Source organism: Siphateles boraxobius, unplaced genomic scaffold, assembly GCF_051911475.1.
Source record: "Siphateles boraxobius isolate OS27281-9 unplaced genomic scaffold, OSU_SipBor_1 75, whole genome shotgun sequence".
NCBI lineage: Eukaryota > Metazoa > Chordata > Actinopteri > Cypriniformes > Leuciscidae > Siphateles > Siphateles boraxobius.
The window spans coordinates 350,001-375,000 of NW_027509203.1; the positions used below are offsets into that span (position 1 = coordinate 350,001).

Consider the following 25,000-nt stretch of genomic DNA (forward strand, 5'->3'; position numbering starts at 1 on the left):
CATTGTGTAGGAATTTCTCCCATCTAGCGGTGAAATTGTATTTTGCATTCAAACGAATTGTGCTCTCCAGCGCCTCGCTTTTTCAAATGCGTGTTGCATCTACGGTAGCTGTTATGTACCAAAAAGCTATGACAGGATGTCTTCTAACAGCACTTCGTCGAGTTTTCCTTTGGGTGAACAGGTTTGTTATTTCGAATGTTTCGAACGAATGTTACAGTATGAATAATAACAGTGCAATGCAGACTTTTAAACTCGCCGGGGCCGTGAAGCGTCTCTCACTACTCTCTCCTCCAGTTCTGCTGCGTTCAGTCACGTGACGCTGGCTCTGAACGAAAACGCCTCGTGGAAACGCGTTGGCCTAGTACTTTTTGACCCTCTGCTATTATAGTTTTTCAACATGGCGGAACGACATGGAAGCCTCCGTGGACCTACCCGTCACATGTAAAGAAAGATAATAAATTCTTCGTTTACGAGGATTATTCAGATCATTGGCAGAGGTATTTGTACACCATTGAGGACATATTTATGAATAAAAATATTGATTTTAGATAAATAAATACCTAAAAAACTACACATAGTCCCTTTAAGCATGATAATATAAAACATGATATAAAAGTAGGCTAGTATGAGTGTTTATACTAATATGATGAATATTCTAATGTTTAGACCCGTGTTTACTGTTAAATACGCTTGTTGTGGATATCCATTCAAACTTAGAGGTTTATAATGTGGTAACAATAATGTAAAGCATTGTAAGTTTGGGTCTCTCGTGCTGTGCGTTTGAAAGCAAAACGTGCCAAACTTTAGTCTACATGTTTTTACTCCAATCTCATTCCATAACGAATAATAACATTTGATGTAACATATGATAATCCATATATTTTTCTCTTCTGTAGTGTCCTGAAGTGTTCCTTTTATTGATTTATTGTTATAGGCCGCCTGCATTTCTGTAAAGTAAAAAACCTGGTGTTCATTATATATATATATATATATATATATATATCTAATTATTTTTTTTATGAATTTTAAAATCGCAATTAGATTTTCTTCTCCAAATCGTGCAGCCCTGTAGTTTCTCCTGATACCAGCATGTTCACTTTTTTTATTTTTATATATATACAGGGACCAGAAGACACTGATGAGCCCTGCTGACTTAAACATTCACACGAGTCTCTGTATGTCACAATCTCAGGAGAAGACAGACAGGTTAAGGTGCACACAGTGTTTATTAAAAGCAGATGGTGAGAGGATGGTGACTTGTAGAAGGACGATGGTGACTTAGCTGGCGATGACTGATGTGGATTCTCTGTGCAGGAGACGAGTGAACACGAAGACAGGCGATCAGGATGACGGACAGGAGTCTGGGTACTGGACGAGACGATCTCAGGTGAGTAGTGTCACACCAGCCTTATGGGAATATTCTATCAATTATGCAATTAAGTAAGAACATATAAAAGCATATGCAAATTGATACAACCCTTAGTCTATGGCAATGGCAGCTTTGGCCTTATTAGAGGACATTGCTAATGGCAGAATCCGAAGAGAACGAGTTTTTAGGGACCACAATGATTTTCTGGCCCAGGATGATGACTGGCTTATCAGCCATTTCAGATTTCCAAGGGCTATCCTCTTGGAGCTCTGTGTTGAGTTGGGTCCGAATCTAGAGAGAGAGACAGCGAGGAGCCACGCAATAGCCGTTCCCTTGCAGGTGCTGACAACACTTGCTTTCCTGGCAACTGGTTCTTTCCAAAGGGAACTGGCAGACCGCTCAGGAATAAGCCAGTCGTCTTTGAGCCGCGCAATGCCAGCGGTATGGGTCGGGATCATCCGCATGTCTACCAGGTATATAAAGTTCCCATATGATGCAGTTGACCAGCCAAACATTAAAACGCAATTGCAGCGATAGCCGGTTTTCCTAATGTAATCGGAGCGATCGACTGCACACACATTCCTATAAAGGCGCCATCTGAAGAAGAATTTGCATATGTGAATCGGAAACATTTCCATTCAATAAATGTGCAGATAATATTGGTTACCTTCGTGGCAGTCCTGTAGTAAATCCGAGTCTCCCACAGCAGCAGCAGATACTCCAGAGAGTAAGGTGTCACTCATAACTGAGGCAACTAAGGGTGTAAGTTCATCGACCCCTTTACCACTGCCTGTTCTGCCCACACTCTGTCACTGCGCAGCAGTTCTCCATTTAACGTCCAGCTTTATATCAGACCATTTCTTTTTAAGGTCATTTACAGTGCGACTTTCAGATTCCACCGCATTGACGGCATCAGACAAACTCTCCCACTCATATTTTTTCCTCTTGTTATTAATTCCGGAGGACAAAGTTCCAAATATTATTTTTTAGCACCTCCGATTCACTTTCTGTAAAGTTTTGTCTCTTGCCGCTTGCTTTAGCCATTTTCTTACTCCTTTCTTTTGCCAAAGTGGACTTATTACCATATTTAAATGCATTTAATTAAGGGAGGATATTGGGTGGGGCGTTATGCTCGTGCATGTGCGCACATTTTTACGTTAATTGGGATGTACAAAGAGAATATGCGTGGGATCCTTCGTACGCATAGATTCATACATCTGTTTTTTTTGGTGCGTACGCACATTTACAACTTTGTCCGTACGCAATGTTTTAGTATGAATTCAACGCAAGTCTTTGTACATGAGGCCCCTGGTGATTGTGAATGAGTGTGTGGGTCAGTACTCTGGTGATTGTGAATGAGTGTGTGGGTCAGTACTCTGGTGATTGTGAATGAGTGTGTGGGTCAGTACTCTGGTGATTGTGAATGAGTGTGCGGGTCAGTACTCTGGTGATTGTGAATGAGTGTGCGGGTCAGTACTCTGGTGATTGTGAATGAGTGTGCGGGTCGGTACTCTGGTGATTGTGAATGAGTGTGTGGGTCAGTACTCTGGTGATTGTGAATGAGTGTGTGGGTCAGTACTCTGGTGATTGTGAATGAGTGTGTGGGTCAGTACTCTGGTGATTGTGAATGAGTGTGTGGGTCAGTACTCTGGTGATTGTGAATGAGTGTGCGGGTCAGTACTCTGGTGATTGTGAATGAGTGTGCGGGTCAGTACTCTGGTGATTGTGAATGAGTGTGCGGGTCAGTACTCTGGTGAATGAGTCAGTGTGAATGAGTCAGTGTGCGGGTCAGTACTCTGGTGATTGTGAATGAGTGTGTGGGTCAGTACTCTGGTGATTGTGAGTGTGTGGGTCAGTACTCTGGTGATTGTGAATGAGTGTGCGGGTCAGTACTCTGGTGATTGTGAATGAGTGTGCGGGTCAGTACTCTGGTGATTGTGAATGAGTGTGCGGGTCAGTACTCTGGTGATTGTGAATGAGTGTGCGGGTCAGTACTCTGGTGATTGTGAATGAGTGTGCGGGTCAGTACTCTGGTGATTGTGAATGAGTGTGCGGGTCAGTACTCTGGTGATTGTGAATGAGTGTGCGGGTCAGTACTCTGGTGATTGTGAATGAGTGTGTGGGTCAGTACTCTGGTGATTGTGAATGAGTGTGCGGGTCAGTACTCTGGTGATTGTGAATGAGTGTGCGGGTCAGTACTCTGGTGATTGTGAATGAGTGTGCGGGTCGGTACTCTGGTGATTGTGAATGAGTGTGTGGGTCAGTACTCTGGTGATTGTGAATGAGTGTGTGGGTCAGTACTCTGGTGATTGTGAATGAGTGTGTGGGTCAGTACTCTGGTGATTGTGAATGAGTGTGTGGGTCAGTACTCTGGTGATTGTGAATGAGTGTGCGGGTCAGTACTCTGGTGATTGTGAATGAGTGTGCGGGTCAGTACTCTGGTGATTGTGAATGAGTGTGCGGGTCAGTACTCTGGTGAATGAGTCAGTGTGAATGAGTCAGTGTGCGGGTCAGTACTCTGGTGATTGTGAATGAGTGTGTGGGTCAGTACTCTGGTGATTGTGAGTGTGTGGGTCAGTACTCTGGTGATTGTGAATGAGTGTGCGGGTCAGTACTCTGGTGATTGTGAATGAGTGTGCGGGTCAGTACTCTGGTGATTGTGAATGAGTGTGCGGGTCAGTACTCTGGTGATTGTGAATGAGTGTGCGGGTCAGTACTCTGGTGATTGTGAATGAGTGTGCGGGTCAGTACTCTGGTGATTGTGAATGAGTGTGCGGGTCAGTACTCTGGTGATTGTGAATGAGTGTGTGGGTCAGTACTCTGGTGATTGTGAATGAGTGTGTGGGTCAGTACTCTGGTGATTGTGAATGAGTGTGCGGGTCAGTACTCTGGTGATTGTGAATGAGTGTGCGGGTCAGTACTCTGGTGATTGTGAATGAGTGTGTGGGTCAGTACTCTGGTGATTGTGAATGAGTGTGCGGGTCAGTACTCTGGTGATTGTGAATGAGTGTGCGGGTCAGTACTCTGGTGATTGTGAATGAGTGTGTGGGTCAGTACTCTGGTGATTCTTTTTAAAATCTCTCCTCATTCTTTGTTTATAGTTCCCTCACAGTCCAAACTGATAGGACCATTAGGGGGGGTCTTTGTCTTCCCAGGTGTGAAACACTTGTTTGATACCAGAAAGATGTCATTTTTGCAAGCATGGTTACAGAAAAGAGATTGGCTTGAGAATTCAGTTAAGGCAGATGCAGGCAGACAGAGGTGGAAAGTCCAGGGGTCAGAAAGTAAATCAGTCAGCTGATTTCACTAATTAGTTCTGTCTCCTGTCTGAATTAGCAAATCCAGGTGATTGGAACAAAATAGTGAGGAGGACTTTTACTTTCTGAACCTGGACTTTACACCTCTACGGGCAGATGCGGCCTTCTGCTACCCTTGCTGTATATTTAGGGTTAGATGTGCTACGCAGATCTCGATCGGGCAGCGCAGAGTGAGACTAGACTTGACCCAGCATTTAAAACCAAAGGCTTCCATGACTGGAAGCAAGCCGTGGAAACAAGGATTCAACAGACTTCAAAGAACATTTGACTTGATATAGTAGAAAGAAAAAGTAAGCCGAATAGATAAGGGTAAATAAGTCTACACTACTGCATGTAGACAAATACAGAGAAATCGATACTACATTTATTATACAAGTTGAAGTTCTGAACCTGGAGGTAAAATTGAGGCCTTTGATCATATGGATGAAGGTGGGAGTTTATGTCATTACTGAATTGAGCATCAGGAAGTACCCACAGTTGGTTGAAATTGTGCGAACAATTCCAAAACATGCCACCTACACAAGCCATGAAATTCAAAACAAACTCAATGTAATGAGCAGCATTGTTACTAGAGGTGGACAAAGTACACAACTCCCTTTCTTGAGTGAAAGTACAGATACTACTGGTCAAATATTACTCTGTTACAAGTAAAAGTTGTAAAGACCGATTTTTACTTAAGTACAGAAGTACTCATTTTTAAAAGTACTTAAGTATCAAAAGTAAAAAGTAAAGGTCAATGCATTGTTGTATGTAATACTTATAGTACCTTATGCTTCTGAATCTATGCCTGCCTCATATCCTCATATCAATATCATATGTATTTCTAGAACACTGTTCCAGTAGTGGGATTGAATGTGAGATTGAATAAATGCACTCAATAACAGACACCCAAATGGTTTCAGACACCCAAATGGCTGTTCCCTTAAATAGTGCCCTATTTAAAGTTTTTTGGCTTTTAGTATGAATATGTTAGCCTTGCTGCTATATATAAGCTAGTGTGCTCCCAAACAGTGACAAAATTCGCATTTAAAAGACCAAACCCAACGTTGAAAATGAAAATCAGATTGATGTCAGAATCCAACGTCAGTTGGGTTATGACATCAACCCGACTTTCATTTCCAACCAAAATCATCCCCTGAACGACGTTATTACTTTCTACTCAAGGACCTTGACAGAAATGTAGTGGAGTAAAAAGTATGATATTTGTCTTTCAAATGCAGTGAAGTTAAAGTAAAAAGTTTCCAGAAAAAATTATACTTAAGTAAAGTACAGATACTCAAAAAGTGTACTTAAGTACAGTACTCAAGTAAATGTACTTTGTTACTGTCCACCTCGGTAATCGGTGATTCATGGTTTACGGTGAAAGTAGATGGAACCAGGGACCCAACTGGAATGAAAAACATTTCTATTGTAGTTCGCTAATTCAGTGAAAAAACACTGGAAAATTACAGAGCGACTGCTTGTGATGACCATCGCAAATTTGGGGGATGCACAAACCATCACAAACATTATAGTTTCAGAGCTGACCAAGGCAGGCTTGAATACGTCTAAGATTCAGAGTCAAGTGTACGATGGAGCCGCGGGGATGGCAGGCAAATGTGGTGGAGTTCAGCGACTTTTGTAAGAAAAAGATGTCCGGCAGATACAGTGCTTAACCATCAGCTGCACATAGTTGTTGTGCATGTGTTATCAGCTGAGCAAGATTGATAAAGATTTATTCAGCATATGCAACACGCTTTATAACTTCCCTAAACCCACTGGTGCCCTGCACAGGTGACAGATCAAACGTTTACTTGAGCAGAGGTGGACAGGACACATGGCTCGTTTTGCCGTCATCGTCGGTTCATTCATGGACATTACAGCAGTTCTACAGTTCTTGAGCATGTCAGCTCTGCAAAGACTTATGGAGCTGAAGTTTGCATGGACACAGTCGGACTGTTAATGTGACAGATGAAAACTCTGTTTCCTTCTGTTATTTGGTCTAAACCATACCTAGGCTCAGCTTGTGTATCTTGCATTTGCAGTGGGACCTTACAGAGAAATAATGTAACAGATGGAAATAAATATTTCTGAAACACGACCATTCGTCACCTGTAACTTTTCTAAAGGTAAGATGTCTTTTTGCTTTTTTGTCTTTGTCACTGTTATGTGGCCAGTGCTGGTCATTATTATTTACGAGAGTGCTTTATGTGTAGCTTTGCTCTTTAGTGCCGGTTAGTATGATGGCGTGATGGTTTTTATAGAGTGCAATGCTTAATCTTTGCTAAAAATAGGTTTACTGAAGTGTGATTATTATTATTTTAATGAGGTGGGCCTGTATGCCCTGGCGCCAACCCTGTCCACCAGTGTACATACCATCCACAGAAGTGATGGACCATAGATGGTTCTGGACAGGAGAGCCACATCACATGACAGGCAGACCCAGTATCACTTAAAGGCATACACACATTAAAATAGGAATAAAATGGACAAGACAATATGTACACCTAAGAAACCTCCAATATACATAAAACTATTATAATATATTGAGTAGGGAAAAACGTGTCATATGTGACAGTTTCACATAGTATTAAATAGATAGGTTCAATTCAATTTGAAAACGAGTTACAAAAAGTTGTGCTCCAGATGTGCTTTCCGACAAACAGTTACTGCTCTGATATATGATGGCCTGAAAATTAATGATTTCATTTTAAATAGAGTCATTTTTACTGTGAAATTTCAAACTTGCAAAGTGTGTAAAATCTAAACTGAACTTGCAAAATGCAGACACTAAAATAACTGACAATATATATATATATATATATTGTACTAAAGTATCATTTCATCATAAAACATTCACACAATCTACAGTACAATAAATATATTGTACTGTAGATTGTGTGAATGTTTTATGATGAAATATTTGTAAATTATTGCACAGAATGCTGAGAGAGACTATACTGACCAATTAGGAACAATTCCCCTTTCCCTCTTTGCCCTCGGCCAATGCAGTGTGGATTGCAGACAGACTAGTGAACAGATAATGTGCTTAAGGCTTCTCATTGTAGAGTAACTCTCCTGTAATCCATAAATCCTCTTCATAAAACCCACCTGTGTGAAATATGCTGAGCCTTGAGCATGTCTACCCAGGCATTTCAAAGTGCCAAGGGTAACCGTAGTCCACCTGACACCACACAAAATACAAAAACGCTTTACAACAAGTATTTTCGTCTTTAAGGAGAAGTACTTACTCTTGAATTAATATTCTTATTCAAATTTGATGTGTTATATTTGGTCAATTAATAAGAGCATGGTTACACTTTACTTCGATAGTCCAGTTTAGACATTTTACTACTATAAGTGATTTTGCAACTACATGTCAATAACTCTCATTAGAGTATTAGTAGAGTATTAGTAGAGTATTAGTAGACTCTGTTAGGTTAGTAGAATAAGTTGACCTGTACTTGCAAAGTTACTTGTAGTCAGTAGAATGTCTATTGGAGGAGCATCACAATAAAGAGTTAGCAGAAAATCGACTAATAGTCTAATGAGAGTTAGTTGACATGTAGTTATGCAAAGTTACTTATAGTTATTAGAATGTCAAAAGTGGATTATTGAAATAAAGTGTTGTCAAGAACAGTAGCTAAAGAGACTTCCAGCATGCTGGTTCCTTTAGCTCAAGTGGAATGAATGGCACTAATATCCCCAAGGTCATGAGTTCACTCCCTGGAAACACAAACCAGCAAAAACAAAAACAACTTATCAAGACCAATATATTCCGCAATAGTATTGTTAAGGATCTTGTAATGTGCAAAAATCGACCTCTGCATTTTACTTTTCTTTGGCCTCAATAAACTTCTAATTACTGCTTACCAATGGTTAGTATGGTATTTGTTGGTACTAGGTGGGACCCAAGTGGGCAACATGCACAAGACCCATCTCGGTCCCAGCTTTACACAGGAACAAATGAGTAACACACTATTAACAGTCTAGCAACTACTATTAACTAACAAGAAACTCTGATTAATGAGTTAGTAAGTAATAGCGCTTCAGTAACTACTATTTTTCATACCTCACTGAAGACTATACGGGTTCATCATTATTAATAATGCATAATGTATAATATAAAGTAATGGTAACCCATTAGTAATGACACAAGTGTTACTACATCTTTCTAAATGAACTACTAATTATTTGGATCAGTATTCTAAAGTGATGATCGTGGGAACACACTGGTAATGACTAAAGTGTTACCAAATCCATAGGAAGGAATTACCAGCCAAAATCTTACAAAAATCTCAAAATCTTACAATGACTTCAATCAATATTAGGTACTTATGATGCTTTTCACTTTAGAATACTGATCCAAATAATTAGTAGTTTCTTTAGAAGGATGTAGTAACACTTGATTCATTACTAGTGGATTACCATTACCTTTTATTATAAATTATGCAGTATTATATTTTGAACCTGTATATAATAGTTCTCTGGGTGGTATGAACAAAATAGTAGTTATTGATTAGGTAATAGTGAACTACCACATTCAACTGAGCAATATTACTTACTAATTTGTTAATCAGAGTTTCTTGTTAGTTAATTGTAGTTACTAGAATGTGAATAGTGTGTTACTCATTTGTTGCTGTGTAGTTAATCATTAATGAAGGAACAGTATTATACAGTGTTACCGTTAAAGGATTTAGGGATGTAGAATATAGTCATGCAGAATAAAGCATTAATATGTGCTTTATAAGTACTAATAAACAGCTAATATCCTAGTAATATGCATGTAATAAGCAACTAGTTCATAGTGAGAATTGGACCTTAAACTAAACTGTTACCTTTTATATTACGTTTATTACTGCCTACCTGCTGGTCAGGTACAACCTTAATAACTTGATAAATTTCCAGATATGCAGTGCAATGATGGCAGGGATTATTTTATTAGCTCTGGCCTAAATAGACTGGTGCTGACAGCCTGGAAACATCAGCTAATCCCGAGCGAGTCTCTATAAAGCGGGGTGCATGGATGCCCCAACCAGTCGTAGCACGGTCCTGCCTCGTTTCTCTACATTCCTGCCAAGTCATCCAAAGACTACCGCAGAAGGGGCTGAGCACAACATCCAACCGCAGTCATGAACGGTACAGAGGGACCGGCATTCTACGTGCCTATGTCCAATGCCACCGGCGTTGTTAGGAGCCCGTATGAATATCCCCAGTACTACCTGGTGGAACCATGGGGATACGCCTGCCTGGCCGCTTACATGTTCTTCCTCATTCTCACCGGCTTCCCCATCAATTTCCTCACTCTGTATGTCACCATTGAGCACAAGAAGCTGCGTACACCCCTCAACTACATTCTGCTGAACCTCGCCGTCGCCGATCTCTTCATGGTGTTCGGCGGCTTCACCACAACGATTTACACCTCGATGCATGGCTACTTCGTGTTGGGACGCCTCGGCTGCAACCTCGAAGGCTTCTTCGCAACCCTGGGTGGTGAAATAGCGCTTTGGTCCATTGTTGCACTGGCCATCGAGAGGTGGCTTGTCGTCTGCAAGCCCATCAGCAACTTCCGCTTCGGAGAGAACCACGCCATCATGGGTGTGGTCTTCACGTGGGTCATGGCCAGCTCCTGCGCTGTGCCTCCCCTGGTCGGCTGGTCCCGCTACATCCCCGAGGGCATGCAATGCTCATGCGGAGTCGACTACTACACTCGTGCCGAGGGCTACAACAACGAGTCCTTCGTCATCTACATGTTCCTTGTCCATGCCCTCATCCCGTTCATTGTTATCTTCTTCTGCTACGGGCGTCTGGTCTGCACTGTGAAAGAAGCCGCTGCCCAGCAGCAGGAGTCCGAGACCACGCAGAGGGCCGAGCGCGAGGTCACCCGCATGGTCATCCTCATGGGCTTCGCCTACCTGGTTTGTTGGCTCCCCTATGCCAGCGTGGCCTGGTACATCTTCACCCACCAGGGAACTGAATTCGGGCCGGTCTTCATGACAATACCAGCCTTCTTTGCCAAGACCTCTGCTGTCTACAACCCGCTCATCTACATCTGCTTGAACAAGCAGTTCCGCCACTGCATGATCACCACCCTGTGCTGCGGCAAGAACCCCTTCGAGGAGGAAGAGGGCGCCTCCACCACTGCATCCAAGACCGAGGCTTCCTCCGTGTCGTCCAGCTCCGTGTCCCCAGCATAAACACACGGACGTGACACAAGACAAGCAGCGACATGCACTGGGCTTCGACGGCAACCCACTCAGAGACCACGGAGCGCTCAGCCCAGGGAAACGAGCGACCGCTACCACTTGCAGAAAAAATCGTCTGTCAGTCTTCCTTTTTGTATTTTTACAAAACCCAATTGGTTCAACCAAAAGACAGTTATGAGAGAGGACAGACCATGTCCCAGTTTCAGTACATCCAGCGAGTCCAGCGTAATGGTGCATAAGATTCTTTTTGTTTTTCTTCCTAAAATGCAGCAAAAGGAAAAAATATCTTAACTCTCTTACTGCTGGACTCCTTATACTGGCTTTGTTGTGATTGTAGAGGCATGTATTCAAGGCAACGTAACAATAAAAAGCACTTTGCAAATGAAATCGCTCTGTTTATGTGTTGATTGATCTGTGATGGAAATGAATTTCAAAATAGTATTTTTCAACTGAATAAACAAGATTTCTGATGAGAGCTTTAATGTGATGTATATATTCCTACCGCTGTAAAGGAAGGCTGTGAGAACATTTTGAATCAAGATCAGTACAATACTGCAAAGTTTCAGAATTAATACATTGTACATACTACAAGAGATAGAACTGTACACACATTCCTATACATCCAATTTAGAGCACCATAATTATGGATATTATAATAGGCTCAATATGCTATTCAATGCGAGTTTAAGACATTGGCGAGCCTCAGTCACCTTGGATTAAAAGCTTTATGAAGGATGATTTGACAGATATGTATGGATGAATTAGGTAGGATCAGAACTGCCGTGTTAATCCAGCTCTAGGTCAGAGTGGTGAAAATAGATAATGATTATGTATAGTTGGTCTTTCACTGGCATCTGTTTAAATAGGAACACAGACGCACAGCCTCGCACCACAACTTTGAACTGAACTCTTCTGTAGTCGAAAGTATATAAATCATGTATTCAACTAGTTTGAAAAGAGAAAATGAAAACGCATACTATCTGTCCGACATAGTATTCCAAATTAAAATTAGAGCGTCCCAAATCGTAGTATGTTGAAAATTAGCATTTCAAAGATACCCGGACGGTCTTCTCTTCCCGGTTGGAATCCGAAGTCCAGATCCGTGCTCACTCTAACGGCCCACAACCCATCACACGTGGGACGAGGATTCGATTAGAATTACAAATGCGAACAAAAAGTAAAAAAAAACTAGAACATGGTGGATGTGCGAGTCAGACAGTTAAGTAGATAGGTTTAGATAAAGGGGTTTAAGTGATTAATAATCAGTTTCTAACCTGATGAAAATATTCAAAATAGAAGTCCTTGGATTAAAACAGATTCAGTTCTCCTTCAGAAGTTGTGTAATAGCGCCCCCTACAGTATAACAGTGAAAACACAGAAGGCCAGAAAATTACAGCAATGGCAGGGAAAAGTGTTAATACACCCTTAAAATCTTTGTGCATTTATTCATTAGGTAGATAATTTCCTAAGCAACTTCCCAGTGAAGTAAAATTAAAATAACCATACACTCAATGGAGTATATGCTATATAGACACGCGGATAGAGGGCTATCATGACATTGAAACATTCCTCGGTTGTTGATTGTACTTTTCCCCTTCCTGTAGCAATTTGAAAACACAGCACAAGTGAGCCAAGGGCACATGTTCAGCACTGAAAGAATAATCTGACCAAACAACACAAAAGTTCCCAATTATTTAGAGCTTAATATTAGTACCTGAAAGAAGCATTAGTACCTTCAGAAAGGCCACTGGGTCTGCAAGTCAGCTTGGTTATAATGTTTATTAAACGTAGTGTAATCTAACACCACCACAATGAACACAATATTGTGAATTTGTATGGAAAACTTTATTTGATAATAAAAATAGCATTCACAGACTTTTTTTGATAGCTACATATACATTGTGATCCATTCAAACAAGAAGAAAAAAAATTACCGTGTAAGTACACGTCTACTTGAACTTAGACTAATGTTATGTATAACTTCATGAGTCAAATAAAGCTATGGACAATGCAGAATTTTTATATATGCATCGTTTTGTAAAAAAAAAAAAAAAACAGACCATTTTATCGACAGAAAAAAGCATTTGAAATCCATAGAACTTTGCAGAGACCACAGACAGTACACGAGATCTGTAGAAACGAAGCAGGCTATCCATCACAACAGATATTCAACCGCCTTCCGTGAAAAAACATCAGTCTCCCACCTTTCCTGGAGGGAGGAAAACAGAAACTAACTTCACATTCACCTGATACTGAGTACACATGATCGTAGTCCCAGCAACCGGAGTATAAACATGGTAGTATCTTCTTCTAGGTGGACATCTTTCATAAATTATTTTTTGTACAGAGAAAAGGCAACAGTATCCTTTCTTACACGGGTTTAAAGTACATACAGTAATAAAAGTCTGTACAAAAGACAGCGGTGGATTCGTCCATTTCCATACATTACTATTCAGATGACACTGAAGGAACTCCCTGTTCTTGTTCCTGGTTGACAGATTACAGTCCTTTCGAAACGTGTTCCCAAACGGACAGATATTGCGTGTCGAGAGCGTGACGGAAACACGCGTGGCTCAGTACGGCAGATTGTGCCCAGTGTCGTTTTCATGGAGTCTCCTGTAACTGGATGTTCAGGCCACACATTTCTCAACACCGTTCAGAGATTCAGAGCCTGTCAATGGCCTTTGGTACTGGACTGTGGAGGTAAATGTGGCTGTGTAATGGACGCTCCAAAGTATTTCAGACCTCTGATTGAGATGATTGTGAACTGCCACTAATAAGCAAGCAGGGATTAAAATCAGACAACTGTACTCATATTTCATTCCTCCAGTGTTTGCATGTATTGGCTCAGTTCTTGTAGCTCAACTGCTCTCAGTGCTTCATCTTACATAGGAACACCTGCTGATAAAACATACAGCTCCAACGCACTTTTTAAAAGCACCTGATTAGTTCATAAAATATACATTTTGTAATAACGTGCTTTAAGCTAATATCTGCTCAAGTTTTCTGTACATATGTGCCTTTAGTCTAATTTCTGGTGATTATGGCAAAAAAACAAAACAACAACAAAATTTTGTGCCACGAGATAATGCCTTTCTGCTCTCAGTTCTTCCGCGCTTTTTTTGCTAATGGGTGGCTCGTGCCACAGTCCAGTGCAGTGTTAAGACAAGGTCAGATAGTGTCCGAATGATGCTTTTCAGCCCATCAAGTTACACTTCAATTTTTCAAAAATAAATATACAGCTTCAATATATTACTTCCTTAAACAGTAGCATCATAGTTGAAGTTCCAGTTTTGCCACATGTACTCAAATGTACAAACAAAGAAACAAATGCTTGTGCTCTAGTTCAATAAATCTGAATCTGGAGAAAGGAGGACACAAAGTAGATGCATTTGTAGAGAACAAACCAGTTTAAGGCCGTACCTTCTTGACAAAACATGGATCTCACTCACAATAATATATAAAAACAAATGGACAGATGAAACTAGAACTCCACTGCTGAAGGAGTGCTGAAGCGGTCAGATACTGAGGTCTGCGTGGTTCTCCTTGTAAAGCCGTCTCCTGCTGGGAGAGTTCTGGCCGATCCCGCTCCCGGCTCTCAGAGCGTTGTAATAATCCCTCAGCTGCGGAGTGACGCCCTCCTCCAGGAGACTCCCGTCGCTACTGCTGTCCGATCTCCCGCGGGATGCTCTTTCACCGGCTCCGTTCAGGAAATATCCCTGTCTTTCAGCTTGGCTGGAAGGAGAGCCATTGTGCAGAAGGTTCCTGTTCTTTAGCCCACGCTCAGGTGTGCGGCCCAAAGTTTGGGCCACAGCTCTGTCGGGTCGCTCCGGGGTGCGGCCCAGCGTTTGGGCCACAGCTCTGTCGGGTCGCTCCGGGGTGCGGCCCAGCGTTTGGGCCACGGCTCTGTCGGGTCGCTCCGGGGTGCGGCCCAGCGTTTGGGCCACGGCTCTGTCGGGTCGCTCCGGGGTGCGGCCCAGCGTTTGGGCCACGGCTCTGTCGGGTCGCTCCGGGGTGCGGCCCAGAGTTTGGGCCACGGCTCTGTCGGGTCGCTCTGGGGTGGAGGTGAAGTAGCCCTCCCTGCTGGGGTTTCGGCGGGGCGTCTGTGGGTCTCGTTGGGAACAGGAATGCCTCTCAGGAGTGCAGATCTGGCTCAGCAGGTCCTGGGAAGAGGCCTGATAGCTGCGTTCAGGGGACTGATCTTTATAAGATCGAGTGATGCGACGGTCCACAGACTTGGCCCGACGACGGTCCGGAGAGCTGTTGCGCTTCCGGCCGGAGGAGCGATCCAAGGATCCACTACGCATCTGAAATCTGGTGATACTTTCCCTGTCTATGGATGGTTTGCGGCCTTGTCTCTGTAGATCCTGATTGGAAGATTTTCTCCCGAATCCGCCCTCTTTCCTTAATGTTTTGAAGAGCTTGGCAATGCCACTCTCGGACTCGGACTTCTTGACCCTGCGGTGGGAGTTGTTTTTGGGGCTGGGCTGGTTGTTCCAGGACAGGTGGTGCAGATCCGGGCCGGTGTCCTTCTCTCGCTCCAGCTGTCTGGCCTTCAGGTGCTGCTGCTTGGGCTGGGATGGGGTGGGATATTCGGATGTATAGCTGGACTCTGACGGAGGATGAAACGGGTCGCTGACCAGCAAAGTCCTCACTTCCGAATTATTTTGTGGCCCGGGCGAGGGAGGGTAGCTGTCATTTGGGCCGTCTGGAAATGAATAAAGAAAGGTTTTCAGTTAGGAGCACTAACAACACTCGGCTTGTATAGGTCCTTGCACACTGAGTCCGAAATTTTCGTATGCATTTTTTTCGTATTCGTCATTCGGTGGCTCTGAATTCTCTCAAAATGCTGGCTACAGATAAGTAAAAAGCAGAATATTGAACCAGATCCAATTTTTTTTATGACGGACGAAAGTTTCGGAGGCAGTGTGTAAATGTGATTGACACAACGTGAGGTCGTATTTATTTTTTAATGTGTGAGAATTTCGGACTAAGAGTTCAAAGACCTTAACAGTAAAGACGTCACCTGACCCTTTAACAAACAGGCAGCACTTCATGCAATCAAACATGAAAGCAAAATGCTCACACAACAACCAGTCAAAGGTTTGGACACAGCCCTACTCATTCTTTATTATATCAAGTCATCTACAACAATGACACAAATCGAAGAATGGAAGTTATGTAGTGAGTGACAAAATAATCTTATGTCTAAGTTTCTGTAAAGTACCGCTTTGCCCTTGAGGGCTGCACTCCCGCAAAGTTCAGCTCCAACCGGGATCAAACTCACCTAATCAAGCTCCTCAAGCTCAGGATCACTGCAGTGAGATAGACAGGTGAGTTTGATCGAGGTTGGAGATGAACTGGCCTAGATTATAGCTCTGAAAACTATGTTTGGGTTCATCAGAACGATCAGCTGCAGTTGCCGACACACAAACGGCAGAAATCTCACCTGCTCAAGCATATCACTTTCAGACACTGGAGAGGCACAATCAGTGAGGAATAATTTAAGTGACTCAAATCTTTAAATGATAAAATTTGGAGGCATTACCAACGGATATTTGCTCCAAAAGCCTTGAGTCCTTATTATTGTCACACAGATATACAGTGTTGGACACTTTCAGGCATTTCCCAAATGTGATCATGTTTTAACATTCCCCTAATATGTTTTTTTTTTCAAATATTATCTTTCATGCAGTGTGTAACAAAGCTGTTTGTGAATATAAAAAGTTTTAAAGATCAAAGTGTAGATAAATAGAGTTTTTGTCTCCTAAACAAAATAAGTGATTCTGAGCTGAAACGAGTCGTCAGTAATTCAGTCTCACTTCCTGCTGAACCTGCGTAGGTTTGTAACTAGTTAGCATTATGCTGATCCTCTGGTCCTGATTGGCTGAGCAGCGTATCTTAGCCCCGCCCTCAAACACTGTAGTGTATCTGAGATTGGAAGAGTTTGGTTCGTGTTGTTCATGTCGAGAAGACACTGTTTTCTTTTTTTTCATTGCTTTTTAGATTACATAACAAAGACGACATGTTACAAGAACACAAACTTTGACATAAGCCTTCAGTTATTCACATACAGATAATCAAAAGAAAAGAAAGGGAAACAAATCAAAGACGCTGTTTTCTGCTGACAAAGCAAATCCACTTTGATGAGATTGATACGGTAAAACCCACGCCATTGTTAAGGCCTCATTATGCTTCTGCGTCAACTCCACGGCGTAGCTACGCCGTCATTCCTACGGCGTCGTGGCCGTTTTATGGTTCTGCATCAGGTTGAGTTGCATCGCGGTGCATCTGACCAATCACAGCCCTTGTGGTCTGCGTCGCCTCGATATGTAGTTACAATTTTTTGGAGGTGCACGTCGAGCTACGGCGGAGGGGTTCGCGGCGACGCAGAGGGGTCTGCGGGGGTACGCCGTCGATTCGACGCAGAAGCATAAAACAGGCTTTACTGTTCGTATCACTGTGATCAAGAGCTGAGATTCAGATATGATAATGAGCGTTTGCTTTCTGACCAATCACAGCAGAGCAGCTCTCAGAGAGGCGGAGCTTAGAGAGACTGAATCTTTGATGGAAGCGTTTCAGACACTGAGAGAAAAGAGCTGAAGCTGCAGTGGAGATTATGAGGAAATTCAAGAGTTTATGATCATGGATGAATGTGAATCTATTGTAGGAGACGCCAGAACAACATTAGCAGCCTTTAAAGTAGCATAATGGGGCACTTTAATACAATTAGGTGGATGAAGGGTTTTATGACACCCCTGGAAAACAAGATGTCCAAAACTCGCAATTCTATGCGTTGCAACAGGAGCTCTGCTCCCTGCCTCTCCGGACTCTTCCTGAACGCAAGGGTTATCAGGAGGTTTTGGTCATAGTTGAGAAGTTTTGGAAAGAACGTGTTTATGGACATTTTAAGAATTTGTCTTGGCGTTTCTCTCTACCAATGTTCCATAATTCACATAATAATAGGGTGATGGAAACATAATAGATGTCACAACGCAAAAAAACATTAATGGTCCAAAAAATAGGCTTAGTTTTCTTTATGCAAAATCATATTTTTTTTATTCTTACGATTTTAAAAAACGTGATAGGGACACGCTCTTGACTGCTTTCGTAACATTCACCCATCTGTTATCAGCCATTAACAGAAACAACAACATGACAGCATCACGCATGCATCCGAGCATCATCCATAGGGAATATGAATCCATTGAGCATGGGGTCATAGGTCAGCGGGATGAAAGCGTGGCATGAGGTCGGGTGAGGGAACAACACACGCCTGTGATGCGTCATTGGGTGATGGGAAGGGTTGACACACACTGTGCTTTACAAACCGTGGCTTGGTTTTGACCCATAAGGTAGTAGCAGGGCTCGCCCAACTTATCATTCCTCAGACACGCAGCGAGATGCGGACCCATCATGGCTGAGGAGCCCAGCAGAGAACAGAGAGAGAAACAGGGGTGAAACAAGAGAAACACTGACTGAAGAGCTCACTCTCGACATCAATACAGCAGACAGTGAATACTCATGATATTGTCCATCTGCACTGACACTATCGGATGAGAACAAAACTAGAACTCAATCCATCTTTTTAGAGCTGCTTTACAGCTGAACCGACTTCATTTCATAATAGACTAATTTTGCAACATCAACACTATTATTGAACTGAAATGAATCAACATACGAGTGACACTATAGTCTTCTGTAGAGCTGCTTATAGCTGAAATGAGCTCATTTCATAATGTAAAAGAGATTTTAATCTCAGTGAGTCTTCTCTCCTGGTTAAATAAAGGTAATTAAATTAACTTTACACAGTTATTGAACTGAATCAACACTTAGCTGAATTGATCTGATTAATGACTTCTGTAGAGCTCCTGTACAGCTGAATGTGAATGTGTCTCATATTCAAGTCTTAACTTCAGAATTCTCAATAGAGGCTTATTGATCACCAAGAAGAACCGATTTAACAGTGGAGAACAAGAAGAGAAAACAGTTCAGGATAGATAAAAACATGAGTTTTTCCCGTATGGTGTGTTACGCACCGTACTCTGGGACGGATCCATCTCCTCTCTTCAGCACCAGACGAGCTCGTCTTCCTCCGGTCTTGATCAGCTCGATGGCGCGGGAATGATTCATATTTTTAGTAGTTTCACCGTTGATCTCCAGAATTTCATCACCGACCTGAAAGCAGGCGGACACCCGAATGAGCTCATGGAGGATCAAGAAGAACATCAATAACTGGGAGCTTCATGAAAATGTTATTAAAGTTGAGAACATACACTGGTTAGTGAATCTGGACCTGTACTGATGCCTGAAGGTTTGCGGCTGTTCTCAGTTTAGAGGAGGAAATGGAAACATGTATTTTGGGAGCCCTGATTAGATCAGCAGGCATTAACCAATGGAAACTGTCGTATGCTGATCAGTCTCTTAGTAATGTGTATTCATCAACCTGGGTTACTTCCAACAAGGATGCTTGGTAGAGTAGTCTGTCAGGAGATCGTAAAGTCTCTGTGAAAACGAGTGTTTGTTGAAAGCAAGTTCGCGAAAGGTTGGTATCTCGTGAACACCTTTACACAATCACACATTAAAAAGTGCTATAAAAATATTTTAAATTCTGAATACAATTTTGTCAGTGTGTTAATATTGACCCGAGAAGCAATTGCGCCTTCTTTAGAAAGTTAACGAGTCGCAAGTTTGAGGTAAAATGCAGTTGGGTTGTTGATGTCGAAACACTATATAAGCTGTGATTCAAATATAAAATAACGTTATGTCATTTTTTTACTCTTACACTGAATGTTTGCTGCTTCAATCCAGATGAGTATTGTATAGGGTAAATTTAGTATAAGTTGTGAAATCTGGACAGCTGTGGAATTTGTATAGGGGGTGAATTTTGTATAGAAGATGTGTAGATTGTTGGTACGGTGTGTGTATTGTGTAAGAGGTAAAGAGATTGAGCTCCTGACACTCTGACAGCCATGTCTTGTGTGGCTCATAAATGTGTTGAAAACCTGCTGTTCATGTGTGTTCATTTTGCACTTACTGCGGAGTCGGAACCACTGAGCCACTGCCGCCCAGTCAAATAAGTCATAAAAAGTCACAACAAAATAGAAATAAAAACTAATGAAAAATGAAAAACTATAATAACCTTGCTCCAGAGTAACAGTGGACTAACTGGGGAACTAATGATTTTGCACTCTTCATAACATCAGTTTGTATAAAAGAAATTCAGAAAGTTGAACTGCCTCCATTACAGTTTTTCTCAATTAATTTTATCACCTAAATACTTTGTCATTTTACTAAACAGTAAGTATCATACAAAATCCACGTGACAGATTGAGAGGAATAGTTAGAGAGGAGGAAGAGGATAGAGAGACGAGCAGAATTCACTTCTCTGATGGAGGCTTGTGTTATTCTGTGCGCGAGCGTATCGTTGTGAAAGCAGAAGAGTCCCCGTGTGTGTCTTACCCTCATCTTGCCGTTCCTGGTGGCGGCTCCGTCCTCGGCCAGTCTCAGCACGTACAGGTCCATGCTGTACTCCTTCCCGCCTCTCAGACTGAAGCCGAAGCCTTTACTCTCCCTCTCCAGATCCACCGAATAAAACTCTGCCTCCTAAACACACATCATCAACATCACAAACACAAACCTGCCACCAGTGGTGGAATGTAACAAAGTACAAATACTTTGTTACTTTACTTAAGTACATTTTTCACGTATCTGTACTTTACTTATGTAGAATTAATAGTGCATACTTTTGACTTTTACTTCATTACATTTTACATCAATGATTATACTTTCCAATCCACTACATTTCTACAACGTTCCGTTACATTTTCGTTACATTTTCTGATCAGTTTCCCCCTGCCAAAACATCTTCCTCACCGTCCGTCCGTTGCACTTTTGTCTCACCAAGTTTGGTTGGCATAGATATTAGTGATGTTCTTTTTAGTGAACCGGTCAAACCAGTACACTAAATCGGACTGAATTGCTGGAAAAACGGTTCGCGTCTTGCGTCAGCGCTGATCCACAAGTTACTAAAGTTACTCACTTTCAGACATGCCTGACAGTCCCTCCGAATCGAAATAAGCCAATATCCCGGAGTATATTTTACCCCAGTAAATCCAAAAGTTCACTGAACGGAGACTTGTTGTGCTGAGAGAAGTGATGAGCACGAGCAGCTGATACTGAGCATGCACGCACAGCTACAGTTCTCCATCACCAGTACAGAACCCAGAACTGGTTATTTCAGACGTGTTCGACATAGAACCAGATGAGCTGAGCATGTTATACGAGTACTTTTACTCGTACTTTTTACTTAAAGTACATTTAAAATCAGGTACTTTTTACTTAAGTAGGCTTGTCATTGTGGTACTGTTCCTTTTCCTAAAGTAAATTTGTCACTGGTTATTTGTACTTTTACTTAAGTACTTTCAGTGTACTTACCCAAGAAATGTTATAAGGTAACCACATCAGTCACGTCACACTTTATTGTAATTAACTATTAATGAGGGGTTGAGAGGTGTAAAAAAATAAAAAATTCTTCATTTTTTATTTGATATATATATATTGAATGTCAAAGATGTTTCTCAGTGTGATCAAATGAAGAAATACAGTTGCAATCCAAATTATTCAACCCCCATCGCAAATCAGGTTTTTTGGCAAAATGTAAAGACTTTCAGCTGTTTGCAATGAACAAATCAAACAAAAGTAATTCAAATAGCTCAACAAAACAAATATTTCAAGTGGTTTCCCCAAATTCAACTGAAAATGCAACTTTTAATGACTTCTGCAGTCTCAAAATTATTCAACCCACTTAGTAAGAACAGCCTTTTGCTGTTATGAGCTGCTGGAACAAGATGTATAATCGACAGCAGCTTCTGGCAGCGTTATGGAATATTCTTACGTTTGTTTTCTGCAACCGCCTTCAAATCCCACCAGAGATTGTCTATGGGGTTCAGGTCAGGAGACTGTGATGCCACTGTATCTCCCAGGACTTCTTCTGTAACCCAGCCTGGGTGAGTCTGAGGAATGCTGGGATCGTTGTCCTGTTGAAGGTCAAGCTTCAGCTTCCTCACTGACGGAGTGATGTTCTCCCAGGATCTCCTGGTACTTCAGTGAATCATCTCTCCTTCCTCACGCTCCAGGTTTCCAGAGCCGGAGGATATAGATCAGCCGCAGAGCATCACTGACCCATCACTGACCCATCACTGATCACTGACGGATCCATCACGGATCCATCACTGACCAATCACTGACCCCTCACTGACCCATCACTGACCTATCACTGACCCATCGATGGCCCATCACTGACCCATCACTGATCACTGACCCATCACTGATCCATCACTGACCAATCACTGACCCATCACTGACCCATCACTGATCCATCACTGATCCATCACTGACCCATCACTGACCCATCACTGACCCATCACTGATCCATCACTGATCACTGACCCATCACGGATCCATCACTGACCAATCACTGACCCATCACTGACCCATCACTGATCCATCACTGATCCATCACTGACCCATCACTGACCCATCACTGATCCATCACTGATCCATCACTGATCACTGACCCATCACGGATCCATCACTGACCAATCACTGACCCATCACTGATCCATCACTGATCCATCACTGACCCATCACTGACCCATCACTGACCAATCACTGACCCATCACGGATCCATCACTGACCCATCACTGATCCATCAATGACCCATCACTGACCCATCACTGATCCATCACTGACCCATCACTGATCACTGACCCATCACTGATCCATCACTGACCAATCACTGACCCATCACTGACCCATCACTGATCCATCACTGATCCATCACTGATCCATCACTGATCACTGACCCATCACGGATCCATCACTGACCAATCACTGACCCATCACTGATCCATCACTGATCCATCACTGACCCATCACTGACCCATCACTGATCCATCACTGATCACTGACCCATCACGGATCCATCACTGACCAATCACTGACCCATCACTGATCCATCACTGACCCATCACTGACCAATCACTGACCCATCACGGATCCATCACTGACCCATCACTGATCCATCAATGACCCATCACTGACCCATCACTGATCCATCACTGACCCATCACTGATCCATCACTGATCCATCACTGATCCATCACTGACCCATCACTGACCCATCACTGATCAATCACTGACCCATCACTGACCCATCACTGACCCATCACTGACCCATCACTGATCACTGACCCATCACTGACCCATCACGGATCCATCACTGACCCATCACTGACCCATCACTGACCCATCACGGATCCATCACTGACCCATCACTGACCCATCACTGACCCATCACTGATCCATCACTGATCCATCACTGACCCATCACTGATCCATCACTGACCCATCACTGACCCATCACTGACCCATCACTGACCCATCATGCTGAACTGTACACAGAGTTCTCATCAGCTGATGCTTCATTCTTCCTCAGACACACGGCTGATCCAGAGGGACGAGAAGATCCAGTTTTGTTTCATCACTTCACAGAATCCCAAAACTCACTTTTCTTGTGCTTTGGGTCAGTAGAGGTGTAGTCCTGGAGTTCTGGCTTGTGTTTAGCATGTGCTTTACTGTGCAGCCGTTGATCGCTTCCTTTTTCTGCCCGTCCAGGGAGTGTATCCACTGTTCCTCTAACTGTGAACTTGCAAACTAGGCTACCAACGGTGTCTCGAAAAACATTTAGTGTCTTCTCTATCTTTCTGTATCCTGTTCCTTGTCTGTGAAGGGCGATGATATCTTCTCTTAACTTTTTGGACCATTCTTTTGCAGTCTGTTGTGTTGAGCTATTTCAATTACTTTTGTTTGATTTGTTCACTGCAAACGGCTGAAAGTCAGTCAATTTTGCCATAAACCTGCAGTGGGGGTTGAATAATTTCGCTTGCAACTGTAGATCCAAGTGATCTCACATGTTTCTATCATTGCTGCATGTATAAACTGTTATAAACACTGAAATCAGAGAACATGCTAAACGTGCTTTAAAAATACCTCATCAAACTTTGACTATGTGCATTTTGGGAAGAGTACGTAATTCTCAAATGATATATGATGCATGCTCATCTGCGTTTGAATTAAAAACAAATATTTGACCTGTATATTTATGCCAAATTATGTGCTGTCAATAATGTTATATGGCTGTATCTGTTAACATTAATCATTATCATTATGAATCATCATTATCATTAATTATCATTAATCATGCACTGTGAACCAACACGAACAAAGCTGTGAACTGCAGAACGAAACACTAAAGCAGAAGCTCCACACACACGTGTGTGTTCAGGTCAGAGGTCAGCGCTCTCACCTGACTGTAGGCTGGCGGTTGGGTCAGCGCCGGTTTGGGTTTGTTATTCCTGTGGGACAAACAGAACGAAAATCATGAAACTGATGTTCACCTGTCAAAATGTTTTGTTTTGTGGTAATGAATATCATTACTAAATCAGTGCACAGACAATAGTGAAGTGTGTGTGTGTGTGTGTGTGTGTGTGTGTGTGTCACCTGGGCTCTGTGCTGCTCTGAGGTGAGTGTGTGTGTGTGTGTGTGTGTCACCTGGGCTCTATGCTGCTCTGAGGTGAGTGTGTGTGTGTGTGTGTGTGTCACCTGGGCTCTGTGCTGCTCTGAGGTGTGTGTGTGTGTGTGTCACCTGGGCTCTGTGCTGCTCTGAGGTGAAGTGTGTGTGTGTGTGTGTGTCACCTGGGCTCTGTGCTGCTCTGAGGTGAAGTGTGTGTGTGTGTGTGTGCGTGTGTGTGTCACCTGGGCTCTGTGCTGCTCTGAGGTGTGTGTGTGTGTGTGTGTGTGTGTCACCTGGGCTCTGTGCTGCTCTGAGGTGAGTGTGTGTGTGTGTGTGTGTGTCACCTGGGCTCTATGCTGCTCTGAGGTGAGTGTGTGTGTGTGTGTGTGTGTCACCTGGGCTCTATGCTGCTCTGAGGTGAGTGTGTGTGTGTGTGTGTGTGTGTCACCTGGGCTCTGTGCTGCTCTGAGGTGAGTGTGTGTGTGTGTGTGTGTGTCACCTGGGCTCTATGCTGCTCTGAGGTGAGTGTGTGTGTGTGTGTGTGTGTGTGTC

General features: G+C 42.7%; 2 protein-coding genes across 27 annotated transcripts in view; one reads left to right on the forward strand and one right to left on the reverse strand.

Moving 5' to 3' along the window:
• Positions 1-9,691: 9,691 nt before the first annotated feature.
• Positions 9,692-11,258, forward strand: rho (rhodopsin). Its single transcript, XM_077217594.1, has one exon. It carries the CDS (start codon positions 9,798-9,800, stop codon positions 10,860-10,862), a length of 1,065 nt encoding a protein of 354 aa, XP_077073709.1. The 5' UTR covers positions 9,692-9,797; the 3' UTR covers positions 10,863-11,258.
• A 1,439-nt stretch (positions 11,259-12,697) lies between these two features.
• The window catches only part of magi1a (membrane associated guanylate kinase, WW and PDZ domain containing 1a), a 141,728-nt gene continuing 129,425 nt past the window's right edge, over positions 12,698-25,000 (reverse strand). For 16 of the 26 annotated variants that reach the window (XM_077217609.1, XM_077217606.1, XM_077217610.1 and 13 more), the window contains 4 exons: positions 24,242-24,290; positions 20,334-20,477; positions 18,911-19,049; positions 12,698-15,579 (listed from right to left, as the gene is read on the reverse strand). In XM_077217609.1, coding sequence (XP_077073724.1) covers positions 14,390-15,579; positions 18,911-19,049; positions 20,334-20,477; positions 24,242-24,290 — 1,522 coding nt within the window. In that variant the 3' untranslated portion in view covers positions 12,698-14,389. Of the gene's footprint in view, positions 15,580-18,202; positions 18,292-18,910; positions 19,050-20,333; positions 20,478-24,241; positions 24,291-25,000 lie in introns of all 26 variants that reach the window. The other 10 variants (XM_077217623.1, XM_077217622.1, XM_077217620.1 and 7 more) reach the window with 1 other exon arrangement.

What these genes read in the sequence shown, in the direction of transcription:
- rho (XM_077217594.1), top strand. Translation starts at nt 9,798, where the DNA reads ATGAACGGTACAGAGGGACCGGCATTCTACGTGCCTATGTCCAATGCC.